Source organism: Phoenix dactylifera, chromosome 11 (assembly GCF_009389715.1).
Source record: "Phoenix dactylifera cultivar Barhee BC4 chromosome 11, palm_55x_up_171113_PBpolish2nd_filt_p, whole genome shotgun sequence".
Classification (NCBI taxonomy): Eukaryota; Viridiplantae; Streptophyta; class Magnoliopsida; order Arecales; family Arecaceae; genus Phoenix; species Phoenix dactylifera.
In genome coordinates this window covers 6,184,600-6,211,945 of record NC_052402.1, presented here as the reverse complement: position 1 = coordinate 6,211,945, position 27,346 = coordinate 6,184,600, and the positions used below count along the sequence as shown (strand labels likewise).

Below are 27,346 nucleotides of genomic sequence, written 5' to 3'. Positions count from 1 at the left end.
GCCCAAATCTCTTGACCTCATCTTGCCTATTTAAACCCTTCCCCACTACCCACATTCCTTCCAACGTCTCTCTCTGTCTCTCCCCTCCCAACTACCCACATTCCCTCCAACGTCTCTCTCTCTCTCTCAGCCCAAGAAATCTGAAGGCCGGGAAAAATGGCGGAGATGGAGGAAGGCCTCCGTGACCCAGAGCAGCAAGAAGAGGAGCAGCCATGGGAGGAAAGAACTCTAAGCCGCCTCCAAGACTCCAAGATCGATCAAGGTCCCCCTTTCCCCATGTTTCCACCCCCTTTCTTTCTTTCTTTCTTCCATCTTGATTCTTTGATGGCGCTCTCTCTTTCCTTTTGGCGGGTTTCCAGAGCTCTCCGGGGCGAAGGAGCGGAAAGAGTTGGGGGCAAGAAGCACAAGGTGAAGTGGATGAAGAGGCCAATGACCATGCCCCAGGCCATCATCGAGTTCCTCGACGAAGATCTTAGGGAGAACGCCTCCAGATACCTAAGCAACTACCTCGTCGAGGTCTCCATTTCTTTTGTGAATTTTCTTGGGTTTCTTTATTGATTTTGGGTACATCTGTTTCGAATTAGATTTTTCTCTCAATTTGGGATGGATTAATGGTTATCGTTGTTTTGAATTTTTCTGATTTTTTTGCGCTCTTCTGTCTGTTACTCCTCTAAGTTGAGATCTTTTCGAGCTTCTTTCTGGGATTATGGTCGTTTGTGATTAGCTTTTCAGGAATTGGGTTAAAGAAAATTGGTTCGGTCTTCCTTATCTCAGTTCTTTTTCAATTTTTGCCCTGCTTCTAGTCTGCATAATTTGGTTCTTTCACTGAACCGCTTTGACTGAATTCGATTAATTTCTTTTGCCACTTCACGCTGAAGTTTCTGGTTTTGGAATTCTTGCAGTCATTTTCTGGATTCTTGGTGTTTGTGTCATTATTTTGGTTGGAATTCTTGGTGTTTCGAATTCTATTATTTTTGGGTTTCTTTTGTTTTCTGTTCCTCTAAAGTTGAAATCTTCAGAATCTACCCTTGGTGATTATGATTGTTATAAATTGGGTTTTTTCAAGGATGGGTAAAATCGATAGGTTTAGTTTTTCTTTTCTCATTTTATTTTTCAGTTTTTGCCCTGAGCTGTGGTCCCTGTAGTTTTATTTTTTGATTGGATGTCTCTCCCAATTATGTTTATGATATTTAAATTAAACATATTGTTATTTCTTTGTAATTTTCTTGTATAATCTACTATGTTCCGTAGGATTTGAATCATTTGATGTTTAAGTAATTCGAGGTCTCCATATCTGTTGGGAATTTTCTTGGGTTTCTTTATTGATTTTGGGTGCATCTGTTTCGAATTAGACTTTTCTCTCAATTTGTGATGGATTATTGGTTATTGTTGTTTTGAATTTTCTGATTTTTTTGTGTTCTTCTGTTTTTTACTCCTCTAAGTTGAGATCTTTTCAAGCTACTTTCCAGGATTATGGTCGCTTGTGATTGGCTTTTTAGGCATTGGGTTAAAGAAAATTGGTTCGGTCTTCCTTATCTCAGTTCTTTTTCAATTTTTGCCCTGACTTCTAGTATGCATAACTTGGTTCTTTCACTGAATTGTTTTGACTGAATTCGATTAATTTCTTTTGTCAATTCTGCAATGACTCCTTATCCATTGATGATTGGGATGAGTTTTGAACACGACTCTGTTTGTTATTTCAGTTTGAGTCGGATTTAGAGTTCAAAATATGTTTCTAGATCAGGTTATTTATTTGCTGTGTTGTTCTGCAATGATAGAGTTGCAAGGAATGTTGTGGACCGTGGAGTTATTATTTGTTACTTTTTACTGTGTAAGCATTTTGAATGACATGTATGTTTTATTCTTCCCCCTAAATCTAACCCATGCTATCGTAATGGTATCTTGCACTTTATTTCCTATCATGGCTTGATCCATTGATCTTACATCTTGTCATTTCATGTACAGTGCTCTTCTCTTAAAAAAACACTACAGCAGTTGTAATCTGCAAAAGATACCTTTTGCTGGATGCTGGGAAACACAGTAAGAACTCAATATAAAGGAATCTGTTGGACAACTTACCTACATATAAGACATTTTGATGAAACCAGATTGAGGCATTTATATTTGCTTGTCTGGCTACTGCGTCCATCAGTTCTATTTATATATGACAACTTACCTACTCATTCTATTCTGTTCGTTACTTTCCTTTTCGGTTAACTAAGTGTTGATTTATATTCTGCTTTCTGTTTTTGTCTTTATGTATCCAGTTGTTTATATTTGCTTTGGATTTCACTTTTAAACTTTTTTATATTTTATTCTCTTTTTTCAATTTTATATCTGCTTTGTGTACTTCATTTGTATACCTTGTTTTTTCTCATTTCAATTTTTACTAATCTTTTCTTTTCTTTTTTGTATTTTCATCATATATCTTTTTTAGACTGAAAAGATTCCCTGGGGGTAAATATGTTTTAACTTGCGTAGTCAAACATAACAGTCATATCCTATTCTACCTTAGGGGCTTCATATATGTGTGTCTTAGTAGAGAATTTAGCTTCGATAATTTGATCTAATTTATTTATAGATAATATAGCAAAATAAATAATATGTTATAAAATAAATAGTCATCTTTCTTGTAGTGCCACTTTCATGTGCAGATTTACTAATAAAAAGAGGATGTAATCATTATATCGCAGAGCATCATATTATTCTGGCTATGTGATGCCGGATCTTTATCTTCTATGGGTTTTGTGACATGATAGAGATAGGTCCATGATCAAAAATTTCTGGTTCTTCTTTTTATATCAATTTGTACATCATCCAGTGTTCGGTCTCTTCCTATATAGACCTATGAGAAGGTTGGGAGCTGCAACATCCAGATTTTCTCGTTTTTCAGGTTAATTATTTAGATCACATATACATGATGCTAGATTATCTCTTCGAAGGATTTTTGAGAAACGTTATTGTAGAGGCTTCTGAGATGGAAAAGAGGCAATTGAAGCTATATTCCTCTATGAATGGCCTAATCTTTTTTTTTTTTTTATTTATTTTGAAGGGACCTTGTAGAAGGATATGGAGAACTGAAGCTCTGACCTTGTGATAATCATTCTGCTCTTTTGTTTTTATTTTGTCACATTTTTCATGATTTTTGTTGGGACATATTAAGAGGTTAGCTAGAGGGACCAAATCCTATAAATGGATATTATAAGAAATACCCTGTTTTTTCTATGCATGTATGTATTAAGTGGGTTAAATGTCATACTGTGCTTATATATCGCTAGATGTGTGATTATTGGACTTACCGTAATTTATTGATCTAGTCTCTCATAGTTATTTTGTCAATCATCAAAATCTTTCTCTATTGTACTGTAATTTTATCATTACGTTGCATTGTGTTAGGTCCTTCTACAGGGATGTTTGATAATTGAAATGTGTGCCAGTCACTGCATGCTATGATTACTGACTTTCTAGATTTTATTGATTCAGTCATGAGTGATAATCAAATTCATGTTCTCTACCATATTATAATACCACTATTGTCTTCACTTGTCTATTGTGATGTTAAATGATTAAAAAATTTTCTTGTTTACTCTATTGTGGAGTGGAAATTCTTTGTTTATCTGTTGCGAAGTTGTTGTTCATGTTCTTGATAGGGTGTTTCCTTTGATTTTTTTATGCACATATTGGATTTTAATTGTCTTATCAGTTGTAAACAGTGATCTTTTATATTAATCTTTTACTAAGAATTTTTTTCTTCAATTGTGATCAATGGAGTTTATATAGATGTGCTTTTGGTCTCCATATATTATAGATTATGATGACACCAATCCTTTGCTTTATTGGCAATTAAGGATGTTGCAATTGCTCGAGTTCATGATAGATTGTACTCTTTCAAGCATAGCCTGATAATGGTAATTTTGAGAAGTTGGTGTTGTTATTGGTGAAGTATTGCTGTATTTTACCAAGTAAGCATGTGTGTGTCTTTTTGTTTTTTATTTTTTTGGCATTGTTCCTTTGCATGAAACAACCGTCTGGTACGAGGTGTACCGTATCGTACTAGAAGAAAATCGATACGAAACTTAAATTCAAGTCAGTACAAGCCCCGTGCCACCCATACCGAGGCATACCACCCTTTACCGAGGTGTATTGACCTGTATAGAGGCGTACCGAAATGCATACTGGTCCGTACCGGGGCGTAATAACATGTACCGAGGCATACCGAGATAAAAATTGAGAAAATTAGTTAAAGAGCTCTTCGGTACAAGGGTTATCATACCGTACGGAACCAATACGATATTCGGTATCGAGATTCGAAACCTTGCTATAAATGATGTGGAGGGAGATTTTTTTTTTTGCGAGCAGTAAATATCTTGATTTTATTAGTCTATTATGGTTTTTTCTTTTACTTTTACCTTAATTTTTTTTAATGTTATTCAATAATGTAGAAATCCTAATTTTCCCTCTGTGCTTGCAACTAATGTGACTGTGATTCCTTATTGATGTGTTTGCAATAATTTTTGAGTCTCTTAACGATGTAATGGTTGGTTTATTGGAGATTGTTTAGTAATACTTCTTTTGATTATTTTGGTTCAAGTTGATGCAGAATCTATAGAGATTATGGACGATTGATAGTGCTTCTTTTGATTATTTTGATTCAAGTTGATGTAAAATCTATAGAGATTATAGAAGATTGATTTTATCATTTACATTTTTAGCTGGCCCAATTGTTTTGGGCGGCTATAGCAGCCTCTATTATCATAGAATATGAAGTTTGTGATATTCCGAATACTTCAAAAAACTTGAGGTGGCAGTTTTATAAGGTTTTCCACGTTGTAAGCACAGAGGGAAAAAATATTGTCCCAATTCAACAGATGTGACAATTTTGTGTAGAAATCTCATATCCATCTTAACATCCTTTATTGTTCTGGAGCCTGAGCTGTTGGAGCGGTTTATTCAGCTGAGCTGCTATTCCTCAGTCAAGATGGATCTGGGATTTCTGCATGTATGTTTTTTCTGGTCTCGAAAGAATATGGACGATGGTCTATCTTTTGTTCTACTGGCAGTTTGGACGTTAAAGTATAGTTGGTTCATTAAATATTATTCTCTTTCCAAAGGCATGATCAGTGGTGATTTTGAAAGTCTCATAATTTACTTTATATCCAAAAAGTGATTATGGAGTATGATGGTACCTCTTTCATTTCTCTTGCAGTTTGTTATTTTGTGGTCTATTGAGTTTGTGATATATTATAATTTTTTTGAAGTCTTATAAATGGTTTGTTTGTTCTTAGTTCTATTTTTCTATTTAGCTTGCCCATCTTCAATCTGCCTATGACATGAGATGCAGCTGAAAGTTTTTTTTAATGATTGAAAAAGTTAAGTCCTTTCTTTTTTTTTGGTTGGTGAATTTCTTTGAACTTCAATGAGTTGCTGATAGAAAATATAGTCTTGCAATCCATAAATCCTTGCGGAGAACATTTGTCAATGTAAACGTACATGCAGACACTGATCTAGCTATTGCCATTAATCTATTAGATTTGTGCTTCTATGTGTGTCTTCTTATAGGCTATTCTGTTTTTTTTATCCATTTACTCTGCTCATTTTAGTACTGCTCTGAATATATGTGCTCCAATAGGTACGTACCATCAAAAATTTTCATGTTACTTGATGCCTTTGTTACCGTTATTTATATATTATAATGGTATTGCAAGTTACAGTTTTCTAGATATTTTTAAGATATAATACAAGAATTTTTGCTACCTTGCTCTAAAGTAAACAACAATAATTTGTGGTTTGGTTTTTGATATATCTGTGGATAGCTTTAAGCAGTAGATATGTCTTCTAATTTGTTGATAATCTTGATGGTTGTGTGTGAAGTTTGTGGTTCATGGAACTTTGTTTGCTGAAGACATCTCTTTTGGTAAATGGGTCTGTAAGTTTGTATAAGATCTAGCTTTTATGATCTGACTCTTGTGATATTATTCAAATTTCATCCTAACACATGTATCAGTTCTGCCTTGTAGGTTGCATGTTGCCTTTTTTGCTTTTTTTTTTCAACTCTTCTAGATATTGATGATTTTCGTATGCAGGTTGCAGCGAAATCAGCTTGTAAGGAGGTTGCTTTCATTAGCATGTTATTCGGTGATTGAAATTTTACCATGATTTTTTTTTGTAATTTAGGAGTCTATTTACCTTCAATTTCATGATATTTTTTGTTGTTTTAGGAGTCTATTTGCCTTCAACTTGCTTTTAATAAGATTTTTTTCCTTCAATTATGATGGTTGGAGTTTATATAGATGTTTTTATGGTCTACAGATATTGTAGAACATAATGGCACTGGTCCTTTGCTTTATTGACAATCAGAGATGTTGCAATACCTCAAGTTCATGATAGATAATACTCTTTCAAGTAGCTTGATAATGGTAATTTTGAGAAGTTGGTGCTATTGTTGGTCAATTATTGTTGTATTTTACCAAGCGAGCATGTGTCTTTTTATTTTTAACTTTTTGGCACTGTCCCTTTGCAATTGATGCGTATAGATGATGTGGAAGGAGATTTTTTTTTTGCAAGCAGTCAAATATCTTGATTTTAGCTGTCTATTATCATTTTTTTTATTTTTACCTTATTTTTTCTTGATATCATTCAGCAATGTCGAAGTCCTAATTTTTCCTCTATACTAGCAACTGATGTAAGCGTGATTTCTTATTGATGCATTTATATTAATTTTGAGTCTTTTTAATGATGTAATGGTTGGTCTATTGGAGATTGTTTAGCTGCTTCTGATTATTTTGGTTCAAGTTGATGCAGAATCTATAGATATTATGGAAGAATGATAATGCTTTTCGATTATTTCGGTTCAAGTTGATGCAAAGTCTTTAGAAATTATGGAAGATTGATATTTTCATTTGCTTTTTTAGTTGGTCCCAATTATTTCGGGTAATTGTAGCTACCTCAATTGTCACTTATTATGAAGCTCATGATATTCATATGCTTCCAAAAACCTGAAAGGTACCAATTTTAAAAGGTTTCTATTGCGAGCACAAAGAAGAAAAAATACTGGCCCAATTCAGTTGATGTGACAATGTTATATGTAGAAATCTCTAATCCATCTTAACAACCTCAATGTTCAGTATTTTTTTTCTCTGTATAGTTACAGCTGATGCTCTTGCCGAAACATTTACTATTGAATGTTTTCTTATTTCTTGAATTTTTATTGTCTTCTCTTTCTGGAAGCTAAGCTATTGGAGTAGTTTATTAAGCAAAGCTGCTTTTGTTTAGTCAAGATGGTCTGGGATTTGTACATGTATGTTTTTTGTGGTTTCTGTAGATTATGGAAGATGGTCTATCTTTTGTTCTACTGGCAGTTTGGATGTTAAAGTATAGTTGGTTTATAAAATATTATTCCTTTTTCAAATGCATGATCAGTGGTAATTTTGAAGATCTCATAATTTACTTAATCTCTAAGTAGTGATTATCGAGGATCATGGTACCTCTTTCACTTCCCTTATAGTTTGTTATTTTGTGGTTTATTGGGTTTGTGATAAATTAAAATTTTTTTCGAAGTTTTATAAATGGTGAGTTTGTTCTTAGTTTTATTTTTCTGTATAGGTTTTCCATCTTTAGTTTGCCTGCGACATGAGATGCATTTGAAAATTTTTTTTATGTAATGATTTAAAAAAGTTAGTTCCTTTCTTTTTTTTTTGGTTGGTGAATTTTTTTGAACTTCAATGAGTTGCTTTGCTGATGGAAATTGTAGTCTTGCAATCCATAAATCCTTGCGGAGAACTTTTGTCAATGTGAATGTAAATGCAAAACACTGATCTAGCTACCGTCGTTGATTTATTAGATTTGTGCTTCTATGGGTGTCTCCTTATGGGCTAATCTTTTTTTATTTCAGCCATTTATTCTACTTATTTTACTACTGCTTTTAGTGTATGTGTTCCAATAGGCAGTTATTATCAAAATTTTCATGTAACTTGGTTCCCTTCTTACCATTATTTATATATTATAATGTTTGAGCAAGTTAGGGTTTCCATTGGATATTTTTAAGATCTAGCACAAGAATCTTTGCTACTTTGCTCTAAAGTAAGCAATAATAGTTTGGTTTTTGATATATCTGTGGATAGCTTTAGGCATTAGATATGTTTTCTAGTTTGTTAACAATTCTTGATGGTTGTGCATGAATTTTGTGGTTCTTGGAACTTATTGGTTGCTGAAGACATTTCTTTTGGTAAATGAAAGTTTAAATAAGATCTAGCTTTAATGATCCGACTCTTATGATATTAATCAAATTTCTTCCTAACCTATGTATCAGTTCTGCATTTTAGGTTGCATGTTGCCTTTTTTGCTTTGTTTTTTTTCACTCTTCTAGACAATGACGATTTTTGTTCAGCGGGTCATAGCAAAAATCAGCTTTTAAGGAGGGCGCTTTAATTGAAATGTTAGTCAGCAATTGAAAATTTTACCTTGATTTTTTTTGTGATTTAGGAGTCTATTTACCTTCAATTTCATGATTTTTTTTTTTTGTTGTTTTAGGTGTCTATTTACCTTCAACTTGTCTATTTTATTATAACTGTGAATCATATAAATTCTAATAGGTTTCAAGCCATAAATAGTATGCTATAAGGGATGAATAGAGGTGACTGAAATTATTAATACTCTATGAATCTTCTAATTTTTTGTAAATGACATCCAACATTTTCTTGCAGGAAACTTTGAGATGGCTAAGATAATTAAATTTTTACAACCTTGTAAGTTATGTTGAGTATATGTGGAGCTTGTCTGCTAATTTTCAATTAGGTTTTTTGAGATGTATTTGAGCTTATCTGCTTGTCACATGGCATTTTAATTTTCTTGTGAGGATCTCTAAGATAAATCGAGTAAAAAATCATCACCTTTACTCACACCATGTTTACATCTCACATAGCATTTGAATTTTCTTGTAGGGATTTCTAAAATAGATGGAGAGAATTTAAGGTATAAGCTAATTGTCGCCACAAGTCTCTCTCATGGTTTTTGATTTTTCCTTCTTTAGTATCCTCATGCGGATATTCTTTTGATTATCTGACTCCTTATTTACCATATGCTATTTCTTTGATTTTTTTCAGCAACATGCAAATGCTTATTTGTTCTTTAGAGTTGCAAATGCTGTTCTTGAGAATGGGCACTTTCTATAAGATATTTTCACATTTATTGATTTTTTGAGCATTTTCTGTAATAATTGATCTGTTGGAGCAAACTTTTGGTGGGGCCTCATCCAACTATTTCAGTTCAAGATGGATTTGGGGTTTCTTACATGAATATTTGTGCTCAATTGAAGATTATGAGTTACGATTGTGTATCTTTTGCTATTCCGACATATCAGGTTTTTCAGTATATCTTATTCTTTCTTATGGCAAGATCAGTGCTAAAACCTTAAACCCAAAACCCCTAAACCCCTAAAAAGAGAATAGAATAGATAATAGAAAGAGATAATATAAAAATAAAAATTACAAAACTGAATTCAACAGGGAAATTACCATGTCATGGCTAAATTTAGCACAAGGATATATTATGTTATTTTGAATTAATTACATTGTAAAATATATGGACTTTAAGCAAATTATATTAGGTGAAGGATTTGTTAGATAAGTTTTAGTCTGATATAATTTATTGATTTTACTATATTGTGAAGGGACTTGAATATTATAAATTGCTAATTTTAATGTAACTTCTTTTTCCATATCAGCTAGAAGCTTTTTTCAATGCTAAAGAAAAACTATTTTTCTTTAATAAATGTATTTTAATATGATTCTTATTATTGACATGATGATAGTCTCTTATATGTAAATATCTTGAGGAATCATTGTGGTAGAGCTCTTGCATATATGACTGTTGATCCCTACCATCCATCTCAAAACCCCAAGAGGGAGTGTGCAGGCTGAATCAGTATCAAGTAATGTAATCAATATAATTGACTAGAGAAAATCCAGATGATTTTACTGACAGTAGATCCAAACTTGTTCCACGTCAGAAATTTCTACAGGAGGAGATCAGACAGGCTGACACAGAAATTAATAAAAATGAAAAGAACAAGGCAATTTTAAATCATAGACTAGGTTTTTTCAATGCATCAAAGATTCAACACTACATAATTAAAGTATCGTTGTGGTTTGTGTGATCAATCTAGCATTCAGTTCTGGTGTTCATCTTTGATGTGGCATAAAATAATCAAACAATTAATGGGCAACAAATAGTACAATAACACCACAGCAATGTAAACCTCTATGATATAATGATTGCTTTATCCATTTTACTAGTAAACCAGCAAGTGGAAAGTGCACTTTAGAGGTAAAAAGACATCTTTTTTCTTTTTATAAAACATCTACAATACGATCATAACTAACTATTAAAAAGATTAGATATCTGAAATCTTTACCAAAACATTGAACCTCAATTTTTCTACACAACCCCCTCCCACCAACTAACTGAAAGCAGAATAGCATGACTATGTAATGCTCAAGAAGGAGATTCAATATAGGCATAGCAAGAAATATATAATCACAAACTTGATGTACCGTAAAATAGCAATGTGCCAGAAAAGCAAGAGACACACCATCGTCATCCAGAATCTCTGCAAGAACATTGACAAAAGTATGAAAACTTGGAAATTACCATTGATCTTGCCATAAAAAAGAATAAGATATATCAAAAAACTTGATGTGCTGAAAGAGCAAAAGATACACAATCATAACTCATAATCTCCAAGAGCATAAATATTTATGCGAGAAACCCTAGATCTATCTTGAACTAAAATAGTTGGATGAGGCCCTGTTAAAAGATTGCTCCAACACATCAGTCATTGCAGAAAACAATTAAAAAATCACTAAGTGTGAAAATATCTTATAGAAAACACACGTTTTCAAGAGCAGCATTTGCAACTCTTCAGAACAAATAAGCATTTCCATGTTGCCAAAAAAATTCAAAGAAATAACGCATGGTAGATAAGGAGTCAGATAATCAAAAGAATATCTGCAAGAGGATACTCAAGAAGAAAAGATCAAAAACCATATGAGACACTTGTGGCGACAATTAGCTTACAGCTTGAATTCTCTCCATCCATTTTTGAAATCCCTACAAGAAAATTCAAATGCTATGTAAGATGTAAACATGGTATGAGTAAAGGAGATGATTTTTTACTCCATTCATCTTAGAAATCCTTACAAGAAAATTAAAATGTCATGTGACAAGCAGATAAATTGATATACATCTCAAAAAATCCAATTGGAAATGAGGAGACAAGCTCGACATATAATTGCCTCAACAGAACTTACAAGGTTGTAATAATTATCTTAGCCATCTCAGAGTTTCCTACAAGAAAATATTTGATGACATTTATAATAAATCAGATGATTCTTATAGTATTAATAATTTCAGTCACCTATGTACATCCCTTATGGCATACTGTTTATTGCTTGAAATCTATTAGAATTTATATGAATTACAGTTATAATAAAACAGCCAGGTTGAAGGCAAATAGACTCCTAAAACAACAAAAAAATATCATGAAATTGAAGGTAAATAGACTCCTAAATCACAAAAAAAAATTATGGTAAAATTTCAATTGCTGTCTAACATTTTAATGAAAGTGCCCTCTTTAAAAGCTGATTTTTGCTATGATCTGCGAACAAAAATCATCAATGACTAGAAGAGTGAAAAAACAAAGCAAAAAAGGCAACATGCAACCTAAAATGCAGAGCTGGTGCATGGGTTAGGAAGAAATTTGATTAATATCACAAGAGTCGGATCATAAAAGCTAGATTTTATGCAAACTCTCATTTACCAAAAAAGATGTCTCCAACAACCAAAAAGTTTCAAGAACCACAAACTTCACGCACAACCATCAAGAATTGTTAACAAATTAAAAAACATATCTAATGCTTAAAGCTATCCATAGATATATGAAAAACCAAATTATTGTTGTTTACTTTAGAGAAAAGTAGCAAAGATTCCTGTGTTATATCTTAAAAATATCCAATGGAAACCCTAACTTGCACTGCCATTATAATGTATAAGTAATGGTAAGAAAGCAACCAAGTTACATGAAAATTTTGATAATGCTTGGCTATTGGAACACATACACTCAGAGTAGTAGTAAAATGAGCAGAGAAAATGGCTGAAAGAAAAAAAATTAGCCCATAAGGAAACACCCATAGAAGCACAAATCTCATAAATCAACGACGGTAGCTAGATCAGTGTTTTGCATTTACATTCACATTGACAAAAGTTCTCCGCAAGGATTTATGGATTGCATGACTACATTTTCCATCAGCAAAGCAACTCATTGAAGTTCAAAGAACTTCACCAACCAAACAAAGAAGAAGAAAGGAACAAACTTTTTTAAATCATTATAAAAGAAAAAACTTTCAGTTGCATCTCAGGTCACAGGCAAACTGAAAATGGAAAACCTATACAGAAAAATAAAACTAAGAACCAACTGACCACATATAAAACTTCAAAAAAAAATAATTTATCACAAACCCAACAAACCGCAAAATAACAAACTACAAGGGAAGTAAAAGAGGTACCATCATCCTCGATAATCACTACTTGGAGATTAAGTAAATTACGAGATCTTCAAAATTACCACTAATCATGCATTTGGAAAGAAAATAATATTTTATGAACCAACTATACTGTAACATCCAAACTGCCGGCAGAACAAAAGATAGACCATGTTTCATAATCTTCAGAGACCACAAAAAACATACATGTACAAATCCTAGATCCATCTTGACTAAACAAAAGTAGCTCTGCTTAATAAACTGCTCCAATAGTTCAGTGTCCAGAAAGAGAAGACAATGAAAATTCAAGAAATAGGAATACATTCAATAATAGACCTTTGGTCAAGAGCATCAGTTGTAACTATACAGAGAAAAAAACCTGAACAATAGAGGTTGTTAAGATGGATCAGGAATTTCTATATGTAACATTGTCACATCAGCTGAATTGGGCCAGTATTTTTTTTCCTCTGTGCTCGCAATGTAGAAAACCTTTTAAAATTGCTATCGTTCAGGTGTTTGGAAGCATACGGAATATCACGGACTTCATATTCTGTGACAATTGAGGCAGCTACAATTACCCAAAACAATTAGGACCAACTAAAAAATTAATGATAATATCAATCTTCCATAATTTCTATAGACTCTGCATCAACTTGAACCGAAATAATCGAAAAGAAGCATTATCATTTTTCCCTAACATCTATAGATTCTACATCAATTTGAACCAAAATAATCAAAAGCAACATTACCAAGCAATCTCCAATAGACCAACTATTAAATCATTAAAAAGACTCAAAATTAATGTAAACGCATCAATAAGGAATCACCCTCACATCAGTTGCAAGAACAGAGGGGGAAGTTAAGACTTCGACATTGCCAAATGACATTAACAAAAAAATAAAGTAAAAATAAAATAAAAACAATAATAGACAACTAAAATCAAGATATTTGAATGCTCGCAGAAAAAATCTCCTTCCATATCATCTATAGGCATCAGTTGCAAAGGAACAGTGACTAAAAGTTAAAAATAAAAATACACACATGCTCACTTGGTAAAATGCAGCAATAATTGATCAACAATACCACTAACTTCTCAAAATTACCATTATCAAGCTACTTGAAAGAGTATAATCTATCAAGAACTTGAGATATTGCAACATCCCTAATTGCCAATAAAGCAAAGGACTAGTGTCGTCATGTTCTACATTATCTGTAGACCATGAACACATCTATATAAACTCCATCCATCACAATTGAAGGAAAAAAATCTTATTAAAAGCCGATTGATGGCAAATAGACTCCTAAAACAACAAAAAATATCATGAAATTGAAGGTAAATAGACTCCTAAATTACAAAAAAAAAATCATGGTAAAATCATGGAAAATTTCAATCACCGAATAACATGCTAATGAAAGCACCCTCCTTACAAGTTGATTTCGCTGCAATGCAACCTGCATACGAAAATCATCAATATCTTAAAGAGTTGAAAAAAAATAAAGCAAAAAAGGCAACGAGCAACCTACAAGGTTGAACTGATACCTGTGTTAGGAAAAAAATTGAATAATATCACAAGAGTTAGATCATAAAAGCTAGATCTTATACAAACTTACAAACTCATTTACCAAAAGAGATGTCTTTAACAACCAAAAAATTCCACGAACCACAAACTTCAAACAACCATCAAGAATTATCAACAAATTAGAAAACATATCTACTGCTTAAAGCTATCCACAGATATATCAAAAACCAAACCACAAATTATTGCTGTTTACTTTAGAGCAAGGTAGCAAAGATTCTTATATTATAGCTTAAAAATATCTAGGAAACCCCAATTTGCAATTCCATTATGATATATAAATAACGGTAAGAAAGAAATCAAGTTACATGAAAATTTTTGAAGGTAACTACCTATTGGAACACATATCCAGAGCAGTACTAAAATGAGCAGAGTAAATAGATAAAAAAAAAAAGATTAGCCCATAAGGAGGCACCCATAGAAGCATAAATCTAATAGATCAATGACGGTAGCTAGATCAGTGTTCTGCATGTACATTTACATTGACAAAAGTTCTCTGTAAGGATTTATGGATTACAAGACTACAAAAGTTCTCTGCAAGGATTTATGGATTACAAGACTACATTTTCTATCGGCAACTCATTGAAGTTCATAGAAATTCACCAACCAAAAAAAGGAAAGGACTTAACTTTTTTAATCATTAAAAACACTTTCAGTTGCATCTCATGTCATAGGCAAACTGAAGATGGGCAACCTAAATAGAAAAATACAACTAAGAACAAACATACCATTTATAAGACTTTATAAAAATTATAATAAATCACAAACTCAATAGACCACAACATAATAAACTGCAAGGGAAATGAAAGAGGTACTGTCATACTCCATAATCACTTCTTGGATATAAAGTAAATTATGAGGCCTTCAAAATTACCACAGATCATGCTTTTCGAAAGAGTATAATATTTAATGAACCAGCTGTACTATAACGTCCAAATTGTCAGCAGAACAAAAGATAGACCATTCTCCATATTCTTTCAAGACCACAAAAAACATACATGTAGAAATCCTAGATCCATCTTGACTTAGAAAAGGCAGCTTTGCTGAATAAAACGCTCCAATGTCTCAGGCTCCAGAACAATAAAGGCTATTAAGATGGATATGGGATTTCTAGATGTAGAATTGTGACATCTGTTAAATTGGGACAACTTTTTTTCCTCTGTGCTTGCTATGGGGAAAACCTTTTAAAACTGCCACCTCTCAAGTTTTTGGAAGCATACGATATATCACGAACTTTATATTCTGTGACAATAGAGACTACTACAACCACCCAAAATAATTGGGCCATCTAAAAATGTAAATGATAATTTCAATCTTCCATAATCTTTACAGATTCTGCGTCAACTTGAACCAAAATAATCAAAAGAAGCACTATCAATCATCCATAATCTCTATAGATTCTGCGTCAACTTGAACCAAAATAATCAAAAGAAGCATTACTAAACAATCTCCAATAGACCAACCATAAATCGTTAAAAAGACTCAAAAATTAATGTAAACACATCAATAAGGAATCACAGTCACATTAGTTGCAAGCACAGAGGAGAAATTAGGATTTCCACATTGCTGAATAACATTAAAGAAAATTAAGGTAAAAGTAAAAGAAAAAAACCATATTTAACAACTAAAATTAAGATATTCGACTGTTCGTAGAAAAAAATTTCCTTCCACATCATCTATAGGAAGGTCCGCAATCTGAGTACCAAATACCATATCAGTTCGGTATAGTACGATAACCCCTTTTCCAAAATAGCTCTCTAACTATTTTTTTTTAATTTTTATCTCGGTATGCCGCGATATAGGTCGTTACGCCCCGGTATAAACTGGTATGCATCTCAATATGCCTCGATACGGGGTGGTCCACCTTGATACAGGTGGTACGGAGCTTGTACTGACTTGAAGTTAAGTTTTAATTATTTAATATCACAAAAGACAAGTGAAGGCTTTGAGTCTATATCTTAAGATTTGATTATCGAGATAGTTTTCGAGGTGACTTGATTGAAAGAAAGCAAAGAAGCCAAGGTTCAGCTATCTTCCCTCCCCTTCTCTGATATTTTCTTTATTTCTTGGTCTCCTTCTTCCCTTTTGTTCTTCTTTCACTATGCTCTTCTATTTTCCCTTTTGTTGTCTAGTTATGCTTCCCTCCACAGATCTCACTAAGCCTGTGTGTGAATAAAGTTATTTATTGCTATTTCTCTTATCTTTTTTGTTGTCTGATATACACATTAGTCTTCTAGGATAGTTTGAATTTTAAAACTCTGAATGTGGTCTGTCAAATTACTAGATTGGATGAGTGGTGTTCTTATTGAGTCGGGTGCTTTATTATATTCTGGTTATTTTCCTCCAAGAAGCTGGTAGTCTGTGTTTAAATAGATATTATTTGATTTATCCATGATTTTTTAATGCTTGTCTTTGATATATGTATTTGGCTGCAGATGGCAAGCCAAGGCTTCAGTAGAGAATTTTGATGATTTATTGCTATAGGAATCTCTTATTGCCTCTCTCCTGAATTAGTAACCATTTTAATAATGAAACTGAAGGATGTAAAATTGTCTTTTCATTTGCCCCAGTAGTTCTCGATGTTGCAGAATCTATGTACTTCTTTGTCGCATATTGTAAGTGTGCTAATATCTTATACATTGATTGATCATGAGGTTGTCCGTCATGCTTTTAGTACTCATGAGTATCTATACGCTTTACGTTATTATAAATGTTGTCTTGATATGTATATTTTGATTGAGGATGTCTGGTGCACTATATTTTTTAAATGTTTAAAAGGAAAAAGATATTATAATTGTCAAAAGGAAATATATTTTTTTTCTAAAGCAACCATAACCTTTTAGTAAGGAGACTTTATCCAAAAACTATTCCAGAAAAGTTAGTTTTTATATGAACTCAATTTATGATCCATGTGATTGATTAAGAAGATATGGTGTGGTTAATGGATGTTATCTCATAATCTTATGACATGTTACCTAGCTCATGGAATCCACATAATTTTTGTAAGGAGTAACTCCTCGGGTTTGTGGTTAAGGAATCCATGTAAGTGCTCTACTTATGGATGTCCATTGCTTTGAACTTTTGATCTTTTGTCTTCAAGAAGTCTAATGAACGATTAACTACAAGGTTTTTATTTGACAAATCTTCATTCTTGATTGTCGGCTCTCCATGTGATGTAGCTTCAATTTTGTATTCATGGCATAATGATTCTTCAGTTTTACAAGTCTTGACATGTGGTTTTGCCTCAATTTCTTCAATACCTAATGTGGCTGCTATTATATGTAATGTAGCATTTGATGTCATCACATCATTACTGAAAATTAAGTGATCTAGTGAAGGCAAGATCTTCTCTTTCATTTGTGGTCCACAAAAGCTCAAAACTTTCTAGAAACTCGGCAAGCTTGCATCTCAAGACATCCAAATTTTCCATAATTCTTCGGATTTAATTGAAATATTGAATAGAACAGTTGATTAATTCAAAAAATGAGTTTTTTTCTTCCTCGGCTCCGTGACAACTTCCAAGCGTGGAGTTTCTCTAGGCGTGGAGAATCCAAGCACTACAAGTCATGAACATGAATGGCATGAAGTCTGCGAAAATGTTTGCATGAGTGACGAGGGATCTACTTGTGCTGTGACGATCCATTTATTGAAGTGTTTGCTAAGAAAGGTTAGCTTATTAGTCAAGGATGTAGTCTACAAGGCTTAAGGGAGGAGTCTATTTTCTCGTTTATTTACCAAATGCCATTTGGCTCATAGTTTGTGGAACTTCATCAAAATTCAATTAAGACTGATAAGGTGGTCTTCAAGCATGCATGATCTTTGGACTGGTTGGAGGCGAAAGAAATTTTAGTTTTCCATGAGGAAAATGGGAGACCAACTTTGTGCAGCTCTATGTTGGAAAATCTAGAAGAAAAGAAACGCACGAATTTTCACCAAGAAGACCGTTTACGTACTTATGTTCTAAGAAGACTGAGGTTTGCTAGCATCTTCATTCATAAGAACGGGTGGCTTTGTTTTCACTCATAAGACTGGGTTTGCTCGTTGCTTGTCTCGTCAGTTCTGAGATCGTGGAAAACAAGCCCATGCTTCTTTGCTTCTCATGGTCTTTTTTTTTTTTTTTTGGTACACCGGCGTCTCACTGCACTGAGACATGAGTGCGCCACAAGCAATCAGAATACAAAACATGAGCTATGCCCTGCGGAATGGGACCAGTGTCATCCGATAGGAATTCTCATGGTCTCTTGGAATTAACGACGGTGAGATGGTCCTAAAACTACCAAATCTGTATAACTTTTAGTTAGATCAAATCCATTGCTGAGCTAGTAAATATCAAATAAATATGAAAGAGGTCTAGGAAAAAGGGTTTTTGCCTAACGATATTCAGGACACTGTAACATTCTGCTTGCTGTTGCAAAATCAAGTCAAGCTCCAAGGATGATAAGAGGGTCTGCAACTTCTGATTTATATTTTTGCTTGATTTAAAGAATATGGAGATATCAATGCTAAATTTATCATCCACAAAGCCCCTTCATCTTTTCAACAACACAATACAATGCATCCAAGTCATATCATCCTATTAAATGGCTGACAATTTCCTCGAAGAACAGTGATGTCATCGTTAAAAAAAGCTAGCAAGCAAAAGAAGGTCCTCAGAGCTCCTCATGTAACTGGTGGCATCTGCCATATCACTGTAACTGTTTAAACATGTTTTCTCAACCTTGTCTAATATCAAATCACAAAGAGTAGTTTTACACTACTACAGCTAAGCCTTCTCCAACCTAGCCATTTCTTAGGACACTTTTCTTTAATCTTTTCCAGAAATTGAACTTCCATTTGGTCATTTCATACAAATTCCACATTTGCAATGATACCAAACTAAGGAAGAAGGTAAGGTTTCAAACATTTCTACATTCAGAAGGGAAGGCAGATAGGGAGTGGAGTGGGCTTGCAAGTCAGGCTCTCGGCATCATCATCTGCCTCTGTGTTAGGGGGGAGGGGTTCTGAATACCGCTTCCTTACACCACCTTGCCATACTTCTTGAACAAATCGTCGAACATCTCATCCGCGTCTCTCCCACTCACATTCTGCAACACACATAACCACAAGAAATTGGAAATCGAAAAGAACACCCCACACATAAAAGAGGTATAACGTATGCGGTCCGGCGGTCTCCGGCTAAAAAAGACCTAAAAGATCATGTACTCAAGAGATAGCCCAATCCCATAACTTGCAGCTCCTCAGCCATGCTCATATACGTGAGTCCATCAAGGGTGCTTGCAACACATGAACACCCCATACAATTAGTTATAGATCCATTAACAGTAATTACCCTTCTTTACCACTGCATTAAAAGGCACTTTTACTAAAAAATAAAAATAGAATGGGAGTATGGCACTGCATTAAAGGCACTTTTACCACTGTAATTCTCTCCAAATTATGTAATGTTTCTCATATCACCCTAAAGCAACTTGTGAGTATACATTCAGTTCTTCTTAGGATCTCCAATCATCAAGATTGGATTGCAGCTGTTCAATTAGTAGGCTTCGGTCCCATTCCCTTCGTTAATTTTATAAGTTGTCTTTTTACAAGTTCTCTAGTTGGTAGATCTACTATACTCCCATCACACTTTATATGCCAATGCTATTATTCCATGTATTTGTAGATATCTTAATATTTATAATCTCAGGTGTAAGTGCCTCTAAGGTTCATCGGAATGCTATTATTCCTTGTTTTTCAAGATATCTTTTTTTTTATAGTCTCAAGGGTAAGTGCCTCTAAGGTTCAACAAAGTGCTTCCACTTAGCAGAAATTAGCTTTTCTATAAGTAGAATATTTGCTAACAGAATTTTAAGCCATTCTATATGACGTTCAGGACTATCGAGTGCTATTATTTTAGCTTCCATTGAAAACCTTGAGATACAAGCTTGCTTATCTAATTTCCAAACGATAGCGGCTCCACCAAGTTGAAACATATTTCCAATCAGCAATCCTATTTACATCATTATATGCTTCTAATATAGCGAGATGACCAATATAGTAAATACCATATGAAAGAGAACCCTTCAAATATCTCTCTTCTTCATCATCTCTATATTGGAAGGCAAGCATAGGATCACTCTGATTTGAAAAAATTCCAATGCACAGTACCTTATCATTTCCTTTTAAATCAGTACCACCAAGTTGGGAAGGTCTTTTTTCACCCTGACCACTCGAAAATGCTATCAGCTATATATCTACAACATTTTCCAGTATCTATTCAAACTTCTGACCTGATTTTGGTTATCCTTTAAGGGGTTTGGAGTGTCTGGTGTCATGCGACCAATTAGGCAGAGTAGAAAAAGGAGTACCTAGTATCTCTGCATGACCAAGTGGCTCATGGCAGGGGTTTCGGCCATTTCTGGGGTAGTCCATAGATACATTATCCATCTAATCATCGCCATTTAGAGGCCCAACAACCAACCTAATCAGTTGCTGCAGATGGGTAAGCCGATTGAGCCCAAATGTTTTAGACCTAATATGACCAAATTGAGATAACGGACTAATTCCCACTGCTGAAGATCCGGGCCCAAAAACAAAGCTCCGGGCCCAAATCTCTTGACCTCATCTGTCCTATTTAAACCCTTCCCCACTACCCACATTCCTTCCAACGTCTCTCTCTCTCTCTCTCTCTCTCTCTCTCTCCCCCCTCCCAACTACCCACATTCCCTCCAACGTCTCTCTCTCTCTCAGCCCAAGAAATCTGACGGCCGGGAAAAATGGCGGAGATGGAGGAAGGCCTCCGCGACCCAGAGCAGCAAGAAGAGGAGCAGCCATGGGAGGAAAGAACTCTAAGCCGCCTCCAAGACTCCAAGATCGATCATGGTCCCCCGCTCCCCATGTTTCCACCCCCTTTCTTTCTTTCTTTCTTTCTTCCATCTTGATACTTTGATGGCGCTCTCTCTTTCCTTTTGGCGGGTTTCCAGAGCTCTCCGGGGCGAAGGAGCGGAAAGAGTTGGGGGCAAGAAGCACAAGGTGAAGTGGATGAAGAGGCCAATGACCATGCCCCAGGCCATCATCGAGTTCCTCGACGAAGATCTTCGGGAGAACGCCTCCAGATACCTAAGCAGCTACCTCGTCGAGGTCTCCATTTCTTTTGTGAATTTTCTTGGGCTTCTTTACTGATTTTGGGTACATCTGTTTCGAATTAGATTTTTCTCTCAATTTGGGATGGATTAATGGTTATCGTTGTTTTGAATTTTCTGATATTTGTGCGTTCTTCTGTCTGTTACTCCTCTAAGATGTGATCTTTTCGAGCTTCTTTCTGGGATTATGGTCGTTTGTGATTAGCTTTTCAGGAATTGGGTTAAAGAAAATTGGTTCGGTCTTCCTTATCTCAGTTCTTTTTCAATTTTTGCCCTGTTTCTAGTCTGCATAATTTGGTTCTTTCACTGAACCGCTTTGACTGAATTCGATTAATTTCTTTTGTCACTTCACGCTGAAGTTTCTGGTTTTGGAAATCTTGCAGTCTTTTTCTGGATTCTTCGTGTTTGTGTCATTATTTTGGTTGGAATTCTGGGTGTTTCGAATTCTATTATTTTTGGGTTTCTTTTGTTTTCTGTTCCTCTAAAGTTGAAATCTTCAGAATCTACCCTTGGTGATTATGATTGTTATAAATTGGGTTTTTTCAAGGATGTGTAAAATCGATAGGCTTGGTTTTTCTTTTCTCATTTTATTTTTCAGTTTTTCCCTGAGCTGTGGTCTGTGTAGCTTTATTTTTTGATTGGATGTTTCTCCCAATTATGCTTATGATATTTAAATTAAACATATTGTTATTTCTTTGTAATTTTCTTGTATAATCTACTATGTTCCGTAGGATTTGAATCATTTGATGTTTAAGTAATTCGAGGTCTCCATTTCTGTTGTGAATTTTCTTGGGTTTCTTTATTGATTTTGGGTACATCTGTTTCGAATTAGATTTTTCTCTCAATTTGGGATGGATTATTGGTTATCGTTGTTTTGAATTTTCTGATTTTTTTGCGTTCTTCTGTCTGTTGCTCCTCTAAGCTGAGATCTTTTCGAGCTTCTTTCTGGGATTATGGTCGTTTGTGATTGACTTTTCAGGAATTGGGTTAAAGAAAATTGGTTCGGTCTTCCTTATCTCAGTTCTTTTTCAATTTTTGCCCTGCTTCTAGTCTGCATAATTTGGTTCTTTCACTGAACCGCTTTGACTGAATTCGATTAATTTCTTTTGCCACTTCACGCTGAAGTTTCTGGTTTTGGAATTCTTGCAGTCTTTTTCTGGATTCTTGATGTTTGTGTCATTATTTTGGTTGGAATTCTTGGTGTTTCGAATTCTATTATTTTTGGGTTTCTTTTGTTTTCTGTTCCTCTAAAGTTGAAATCTTCAGAATCTACCCTTGGTGATTATGATTGTTATAAATTGGGTTTTTTCAAGGATGGGTAAAATCAATAGGTTTGGTTTTTCTTTTCTCATTTTATTTTTCAGTTTTTCCCTGAGCTGTGGTCTGTGTAGCTTTATTTTTTGATTGGATGTTTCTCCCAATTATGCTTATGATATTTAAATTAAACATATTGTTATTTCTTTGTAATTTTCTTGTATAATCTACTATGTTCCGTAGGATTTGAATCATTTGATGTTTAAGTAATTCGAGGTCTCCATTTCTGTTGTGAATTTTCTTGGGTTTCTTTATTGATTTTGGGTACATCTGTTTCGAATTAGATTTTTCTCTCAATTTGGGATGGATTATTGGTTATCGTTGTTTTGAATTTTCTGATTTTTTTGCGTTCTTCTGTCTGTTGCTCCTCTAAGCTGAGATCTTTTCGAGCTTCTTTCTGGGATTATGGTCGTTTGTGATTGACTTTTCAGGAATTGGGTTAAAGAAAATTGGTTCGGTCTTCCTTATCTCAGTTCTTTTTCAATTTTTGCCCTGCTTCTAGTCTGCATAATTTGGTTCTTTCACTGAACCGCTTTGACTGAATTCGATTAATTTCTTTTGCCACTTCACGCTGAAGTTTCTGGTTTTGGAATTCTTGCAGTCTTTTTCTGGATTCTTGATGTTTGTGTCATTATTTTGGTTGGAATTCTTGGTGTTTCGAATTCTATTATTTTTGGGTTTCTTTTGTTTTCTGTTCCTCTAAAGTTGAAATCTTCAGAATCTACCCTTGGTGATTATGATTGTTATAAATTGGGTTTTTTCAAGGATGGGTAAAATCAATAGGTTTGGTTTTTCTTTTCTCATTTTATTTTTCAGTTTTTCCCTGAGCTGTGGTCTGTGTAGCTTTATTTTTTGATTGGATGTTTCTCCCAATTATGCTTATGATATTTAAATTAAACATATTGTTATTTCTTTGTAATTTTCTTGTATAATCTACTATGTTCCGTAGGATTTGAATCATTTGATGTTTAAGTAATTCGAGGTCTCCATTTCTGTTGTGAATTTTCTTGGGTTTCTTTATTGATTTTGGGTACATCTGTTTCGAATTAGATTTTTCTCTCAATTTGGGATGGATTATTGGTTATCGTTGTTTTGAATTTTCTGATTTTTTTGCGTTCTTCTGTCTGTTGCTCCTCTAAGCTGAGATCTTTTCGAGCTTCTTTCTGGGATTATGGTCGTTTGTGATTGACTTTTCAGGAATTGGGTTAAAGAAAATTGGTTCGGTCTTCCTTATCTCAGTTCTTTTTCAATTTTTGCCCTGATTCTAGTCTGCATAATTTGGTTCTTTCACTGAACCGCTTTGACTGAATTCGATTAATTTCTTTTGCCACTTCACGCTGAAGTTTCTGGTTTTGGAATTCTTGCAGTCTTTTTCTGGATTCTTGATGTTTGTGTCATTATTTTGGTTGGAATTCTTGGTGTTTCGAATTCTATTATTTTTGGGTTTCTTTTGTTTTCTGTTCCTCTAAAGTTGAAATATTCAGAATCTACCTTTGGTGATTATGATTGTTATAAATTGGGTTTTTTCAAGGATGGGTAAAATCGATAGGTTTGGTTTTTCTTTTCTCATTTTATTTTTCAGTTTCTGCCCTGAGCTGTGGTCTGTGTAGTTTTATTTTTTGATTGAATGTTTCTCCTAATTATGCTTGTGATATTTAAATTAAACATACTGTTATTTCTTTGTAATTTTCTTGTATAATCTACTATGTTCCGTGGGATTTGAATCATTTGATGTTTAAGTAATTCGAGGTCTCCATTTCTGTTGGGAATTTTCTTGGGTTTCTTTATTGATTTTGGGTACATCTGTTTTGAATGGGACTTTTCTCTCAATTTGTGATGGATTATTGGTTATCGTTGTTTTGAATTTTCTGATTTTTTTGCGTTCTTCTGTTTTTACTCCTCTAAGTTGCGATCTTTTCAAGCTACTTTCCAGGATTATGGTTGCTTGTGATTGGCTTTTTAGGCATTGGGTTAAAGAAAATTGGTTCGGTCTTCCTTATCTCAGTTCTTTTTCAATTTTTGCCCTGACTTCTAGTATGCATAACTTGGTTCTTTCACTGAATTGTTTTGACTGAATTCGATTAATTTCTTTTGTCACTTCTGCAATGACCCCTTATCCATTGATGATTGGGATGAGTTTTGATATTTCAGTTTGAGTCGGATTTAGAGTTCAAAATATGTTTCTAGATCAGGTTATTTATTTGCTGTGTTGTTCTGCAATGACAGAGTTGCAAGGAATGTTGTGGACCGTGGAGTTATAATTTGTTACTTTTTACTGTGTAAGCATTTTGAATATTTTGTTGTTTGCTTTGCGTTGTTTGCTGATACTTATTTGAAGCATTTATTTGTCTGAGTTTGATTTCATATTTCCAGTGGTGATTGAAGTAATGATTTGTGATTCACGTTCAAATGGCTGCCTCCTTATAATTATTGTTGTCTAGTTATGCTGCAATCCCTCCACAGGCCCCACTAAGCCTGTGTGTGAATAAAGTTATTTATTGCGCCTTTTTTTGTTGTTTGATATACACATTAGTCTTTTAGAATAGTTTGAATTTTGAAACTTTGAATCTGTTTTTGTCAAATTACTAGACTGTGGATGGGTGGCATTCTTATTGGGTCGGATGCTTTATTATATTTTGGTTATTTTCCTTTAAGAAGCTGGTAGTCTATGTTTAAATAGATATTATTTGATTTATCCATGATTTTTTAATGCTTGTCTTTGATATGCATATCTGGCTGTAGATGGCAAGTTAGGGCTTCAATAGAGAATTTTGATGATTTGCTGCTATAGGAATCTCTTATTGCCTTTCTCTTGAATTAGTAACCGTTTTATTTAATGAAACTGAAGGATGTAAAACTGTCTTTTCATTTGCTCCAACAGTTCTCGATGTTGCAGAATCTATGTAGTTCTTTGTCGCATATTGTAAGTGTGCTTCCAATATCTTATACATTGATTGATTATGAGGTTGTCCATCATACTTTTGGTACCTATGAGTGTCTATGTGCTTTACCTTATTATAAATGCTGCCTTGATATGTAATATTTTGATTGGGATGTCCAGTGTTTTTTAAATGTCAAAAAGGAGAAAGATATTATAAGTCTCGAAAGGAAATATATTTCTTTTCTAAAGCAACCATACCTTTTAGTAAGGAGACTTTATCCAAAAACTATTCCTGAAAAGTTAGTTTTTGCATGAACTCAGTTTACGATCCATGTGATTGATTAAGAAGAAATGGTGTGGTTAATGGATGTTATCTCATAATCTTATGGCATGTTGCCCAGCTTATGGAATCCACATAATTTGTGTAAGGAGTAACTCCTCGGGTTTGTGGTTAAGGAATCCACATAAGCGCTCTGCTTATGGTTGTCCACTGCTTTGAACTTTTGATCTTTTGTCTTCAAGATGTTATCTTATTCTTGATTGTAGGCTCTCCATGTGATGTAGTTTCAATTTTATATTCATGGCGCAATGATTCTTCGGTTTTCCGAGTCTTGACCTGTGGTTTTGCCTCAATTTCTTCAATACCTAATGTTGCTGCTATTATATGTAATGTAGCATTTGTTGACATCACATCATTACTGATAGATGTCACTTTTGTGTCCAACTTCCCAAAAATATTTTTCTCGTATTTTACATAGTGATGAAGATCATTGGTTTTGAAACCCTACTCCTCATTTTCTTAAAATGTTAAAGGAGAAAGAAACAAGAAGCAAATAGAAAGAATATCAAGAAGTAAAACAAGGTAGGATTCTTTGGCTCTAATCCTAAAATTGATGTAGGACAATAGGGGACTAGATTTGTTTATGTGCGATGTTGGACCTAGACACGATAGATTAGGGTTTTGGCAAAACAATTTAGTGGCAAAAGGACCTAGAAGAGTTTTTTAAGGGTTAATAAAAGATGGAAAGAATTGTAGTCTTAAGGATTGAGGTACAGCAATATAAACTGATTAAAGATCCAAGTATAATCAGATCTAAGATCAGTTATCAATCATATAAAATAAATACTCATAATATGGAATCATAAGGAAAATAGAAGAGCATAGTGTAAAGAAAGAAGAACAAAAGGGAAGAAGAAGAAGAAATAAAGAAAATATCAGAGAAGGAGAGGGAAGATAGCTGAACCTTGGCTTGTTTGCTTTCTTTCAATCAAATCATCTTGTAAACCATCTCGATAATCAATATCAAGATATAGACTCAAAACCTTAGCAATATTAATTTTTGACCCTTGAACTCAACAAAGTCTAGCCATCAATTGAAATATAAGAAATTTTTTTTGAAAAGACATAAAAGCCCCTATAAGTTGTTGCTATAATACCATAAAATCTTCCTATGCCCACATGTATGTTTTATTCTTCCCCCTAAATCTAACCCATGCTATCGTAATGGTATCATGTACTTTATTTCCTATCATGGCTTGATCCATTGATCTTACATCTTGTGATATCATGTACAATGCTCTTCCTTTAAAAAAACACTACGGCAGTTGTAATCTGCAAAAGGTACCTTCTGCTGGATGCTGGGAAACACAGTAAGAACTCAATATAAAGGAATCCGTTGGACAACTTACCTAGATATAAGACATTTTGATGAAACCAGATTGAGGCATTTACATTTGCTTGTCTGGCTACTGCCTCCATCAGTTCTATTTATATATGACAACTTACCTACTCATTCTATTCTGTTCGTTATTTTCCTTTTTCGTTAACTAAATGTTGATTTATATTCTACTTTCTGTTTTTGTCTTTATGTATCCAGTTGTTTATATTTGCTTAGGATTTCACTTTTAACCTTTTTT

The 27,346-nt window shown here is 33.9% G+C and overlaps 1 protein-coding gene and 1 long non-coding RNA gene across 2 annotated transcripts; both read left to right on the top strand.

Annotated features, from left to right (window-relative positions):
• Positions 1 to 82: 82 nt before the first annotated feature.
• On the top strand, positions 83 to 25,561 carry LOC120112344. Its single transcript, XM_039131398.1, has 2 exons — positions 83 to 516; positions 25,291 to 25,561. Exons 1-2 carry the CDS (start codon positions 157 to 159, stop codon positions 25,300 to 25,302), a joined length of 372 nt encoding a protein of 123 aa, XP_038987326.1. The 5' UTR covers positions 83 to 156; the 3' UTR covers positions 25,303 to 25,561.
• LOC120112345 lies at positions 20,782 to 24,853 on the top strand. Its single transcript, XR_005513848.1, has 2 exons — positions 20,782 to 21,232; positions 24,775 to 24,853. It is a non-coding gene; the product is annotated as an uncharacterized LOC120112345 (long non-coding RNA).
• Positions 25,562 to 27,346: the final 1,785 nt, after the last annotated feature.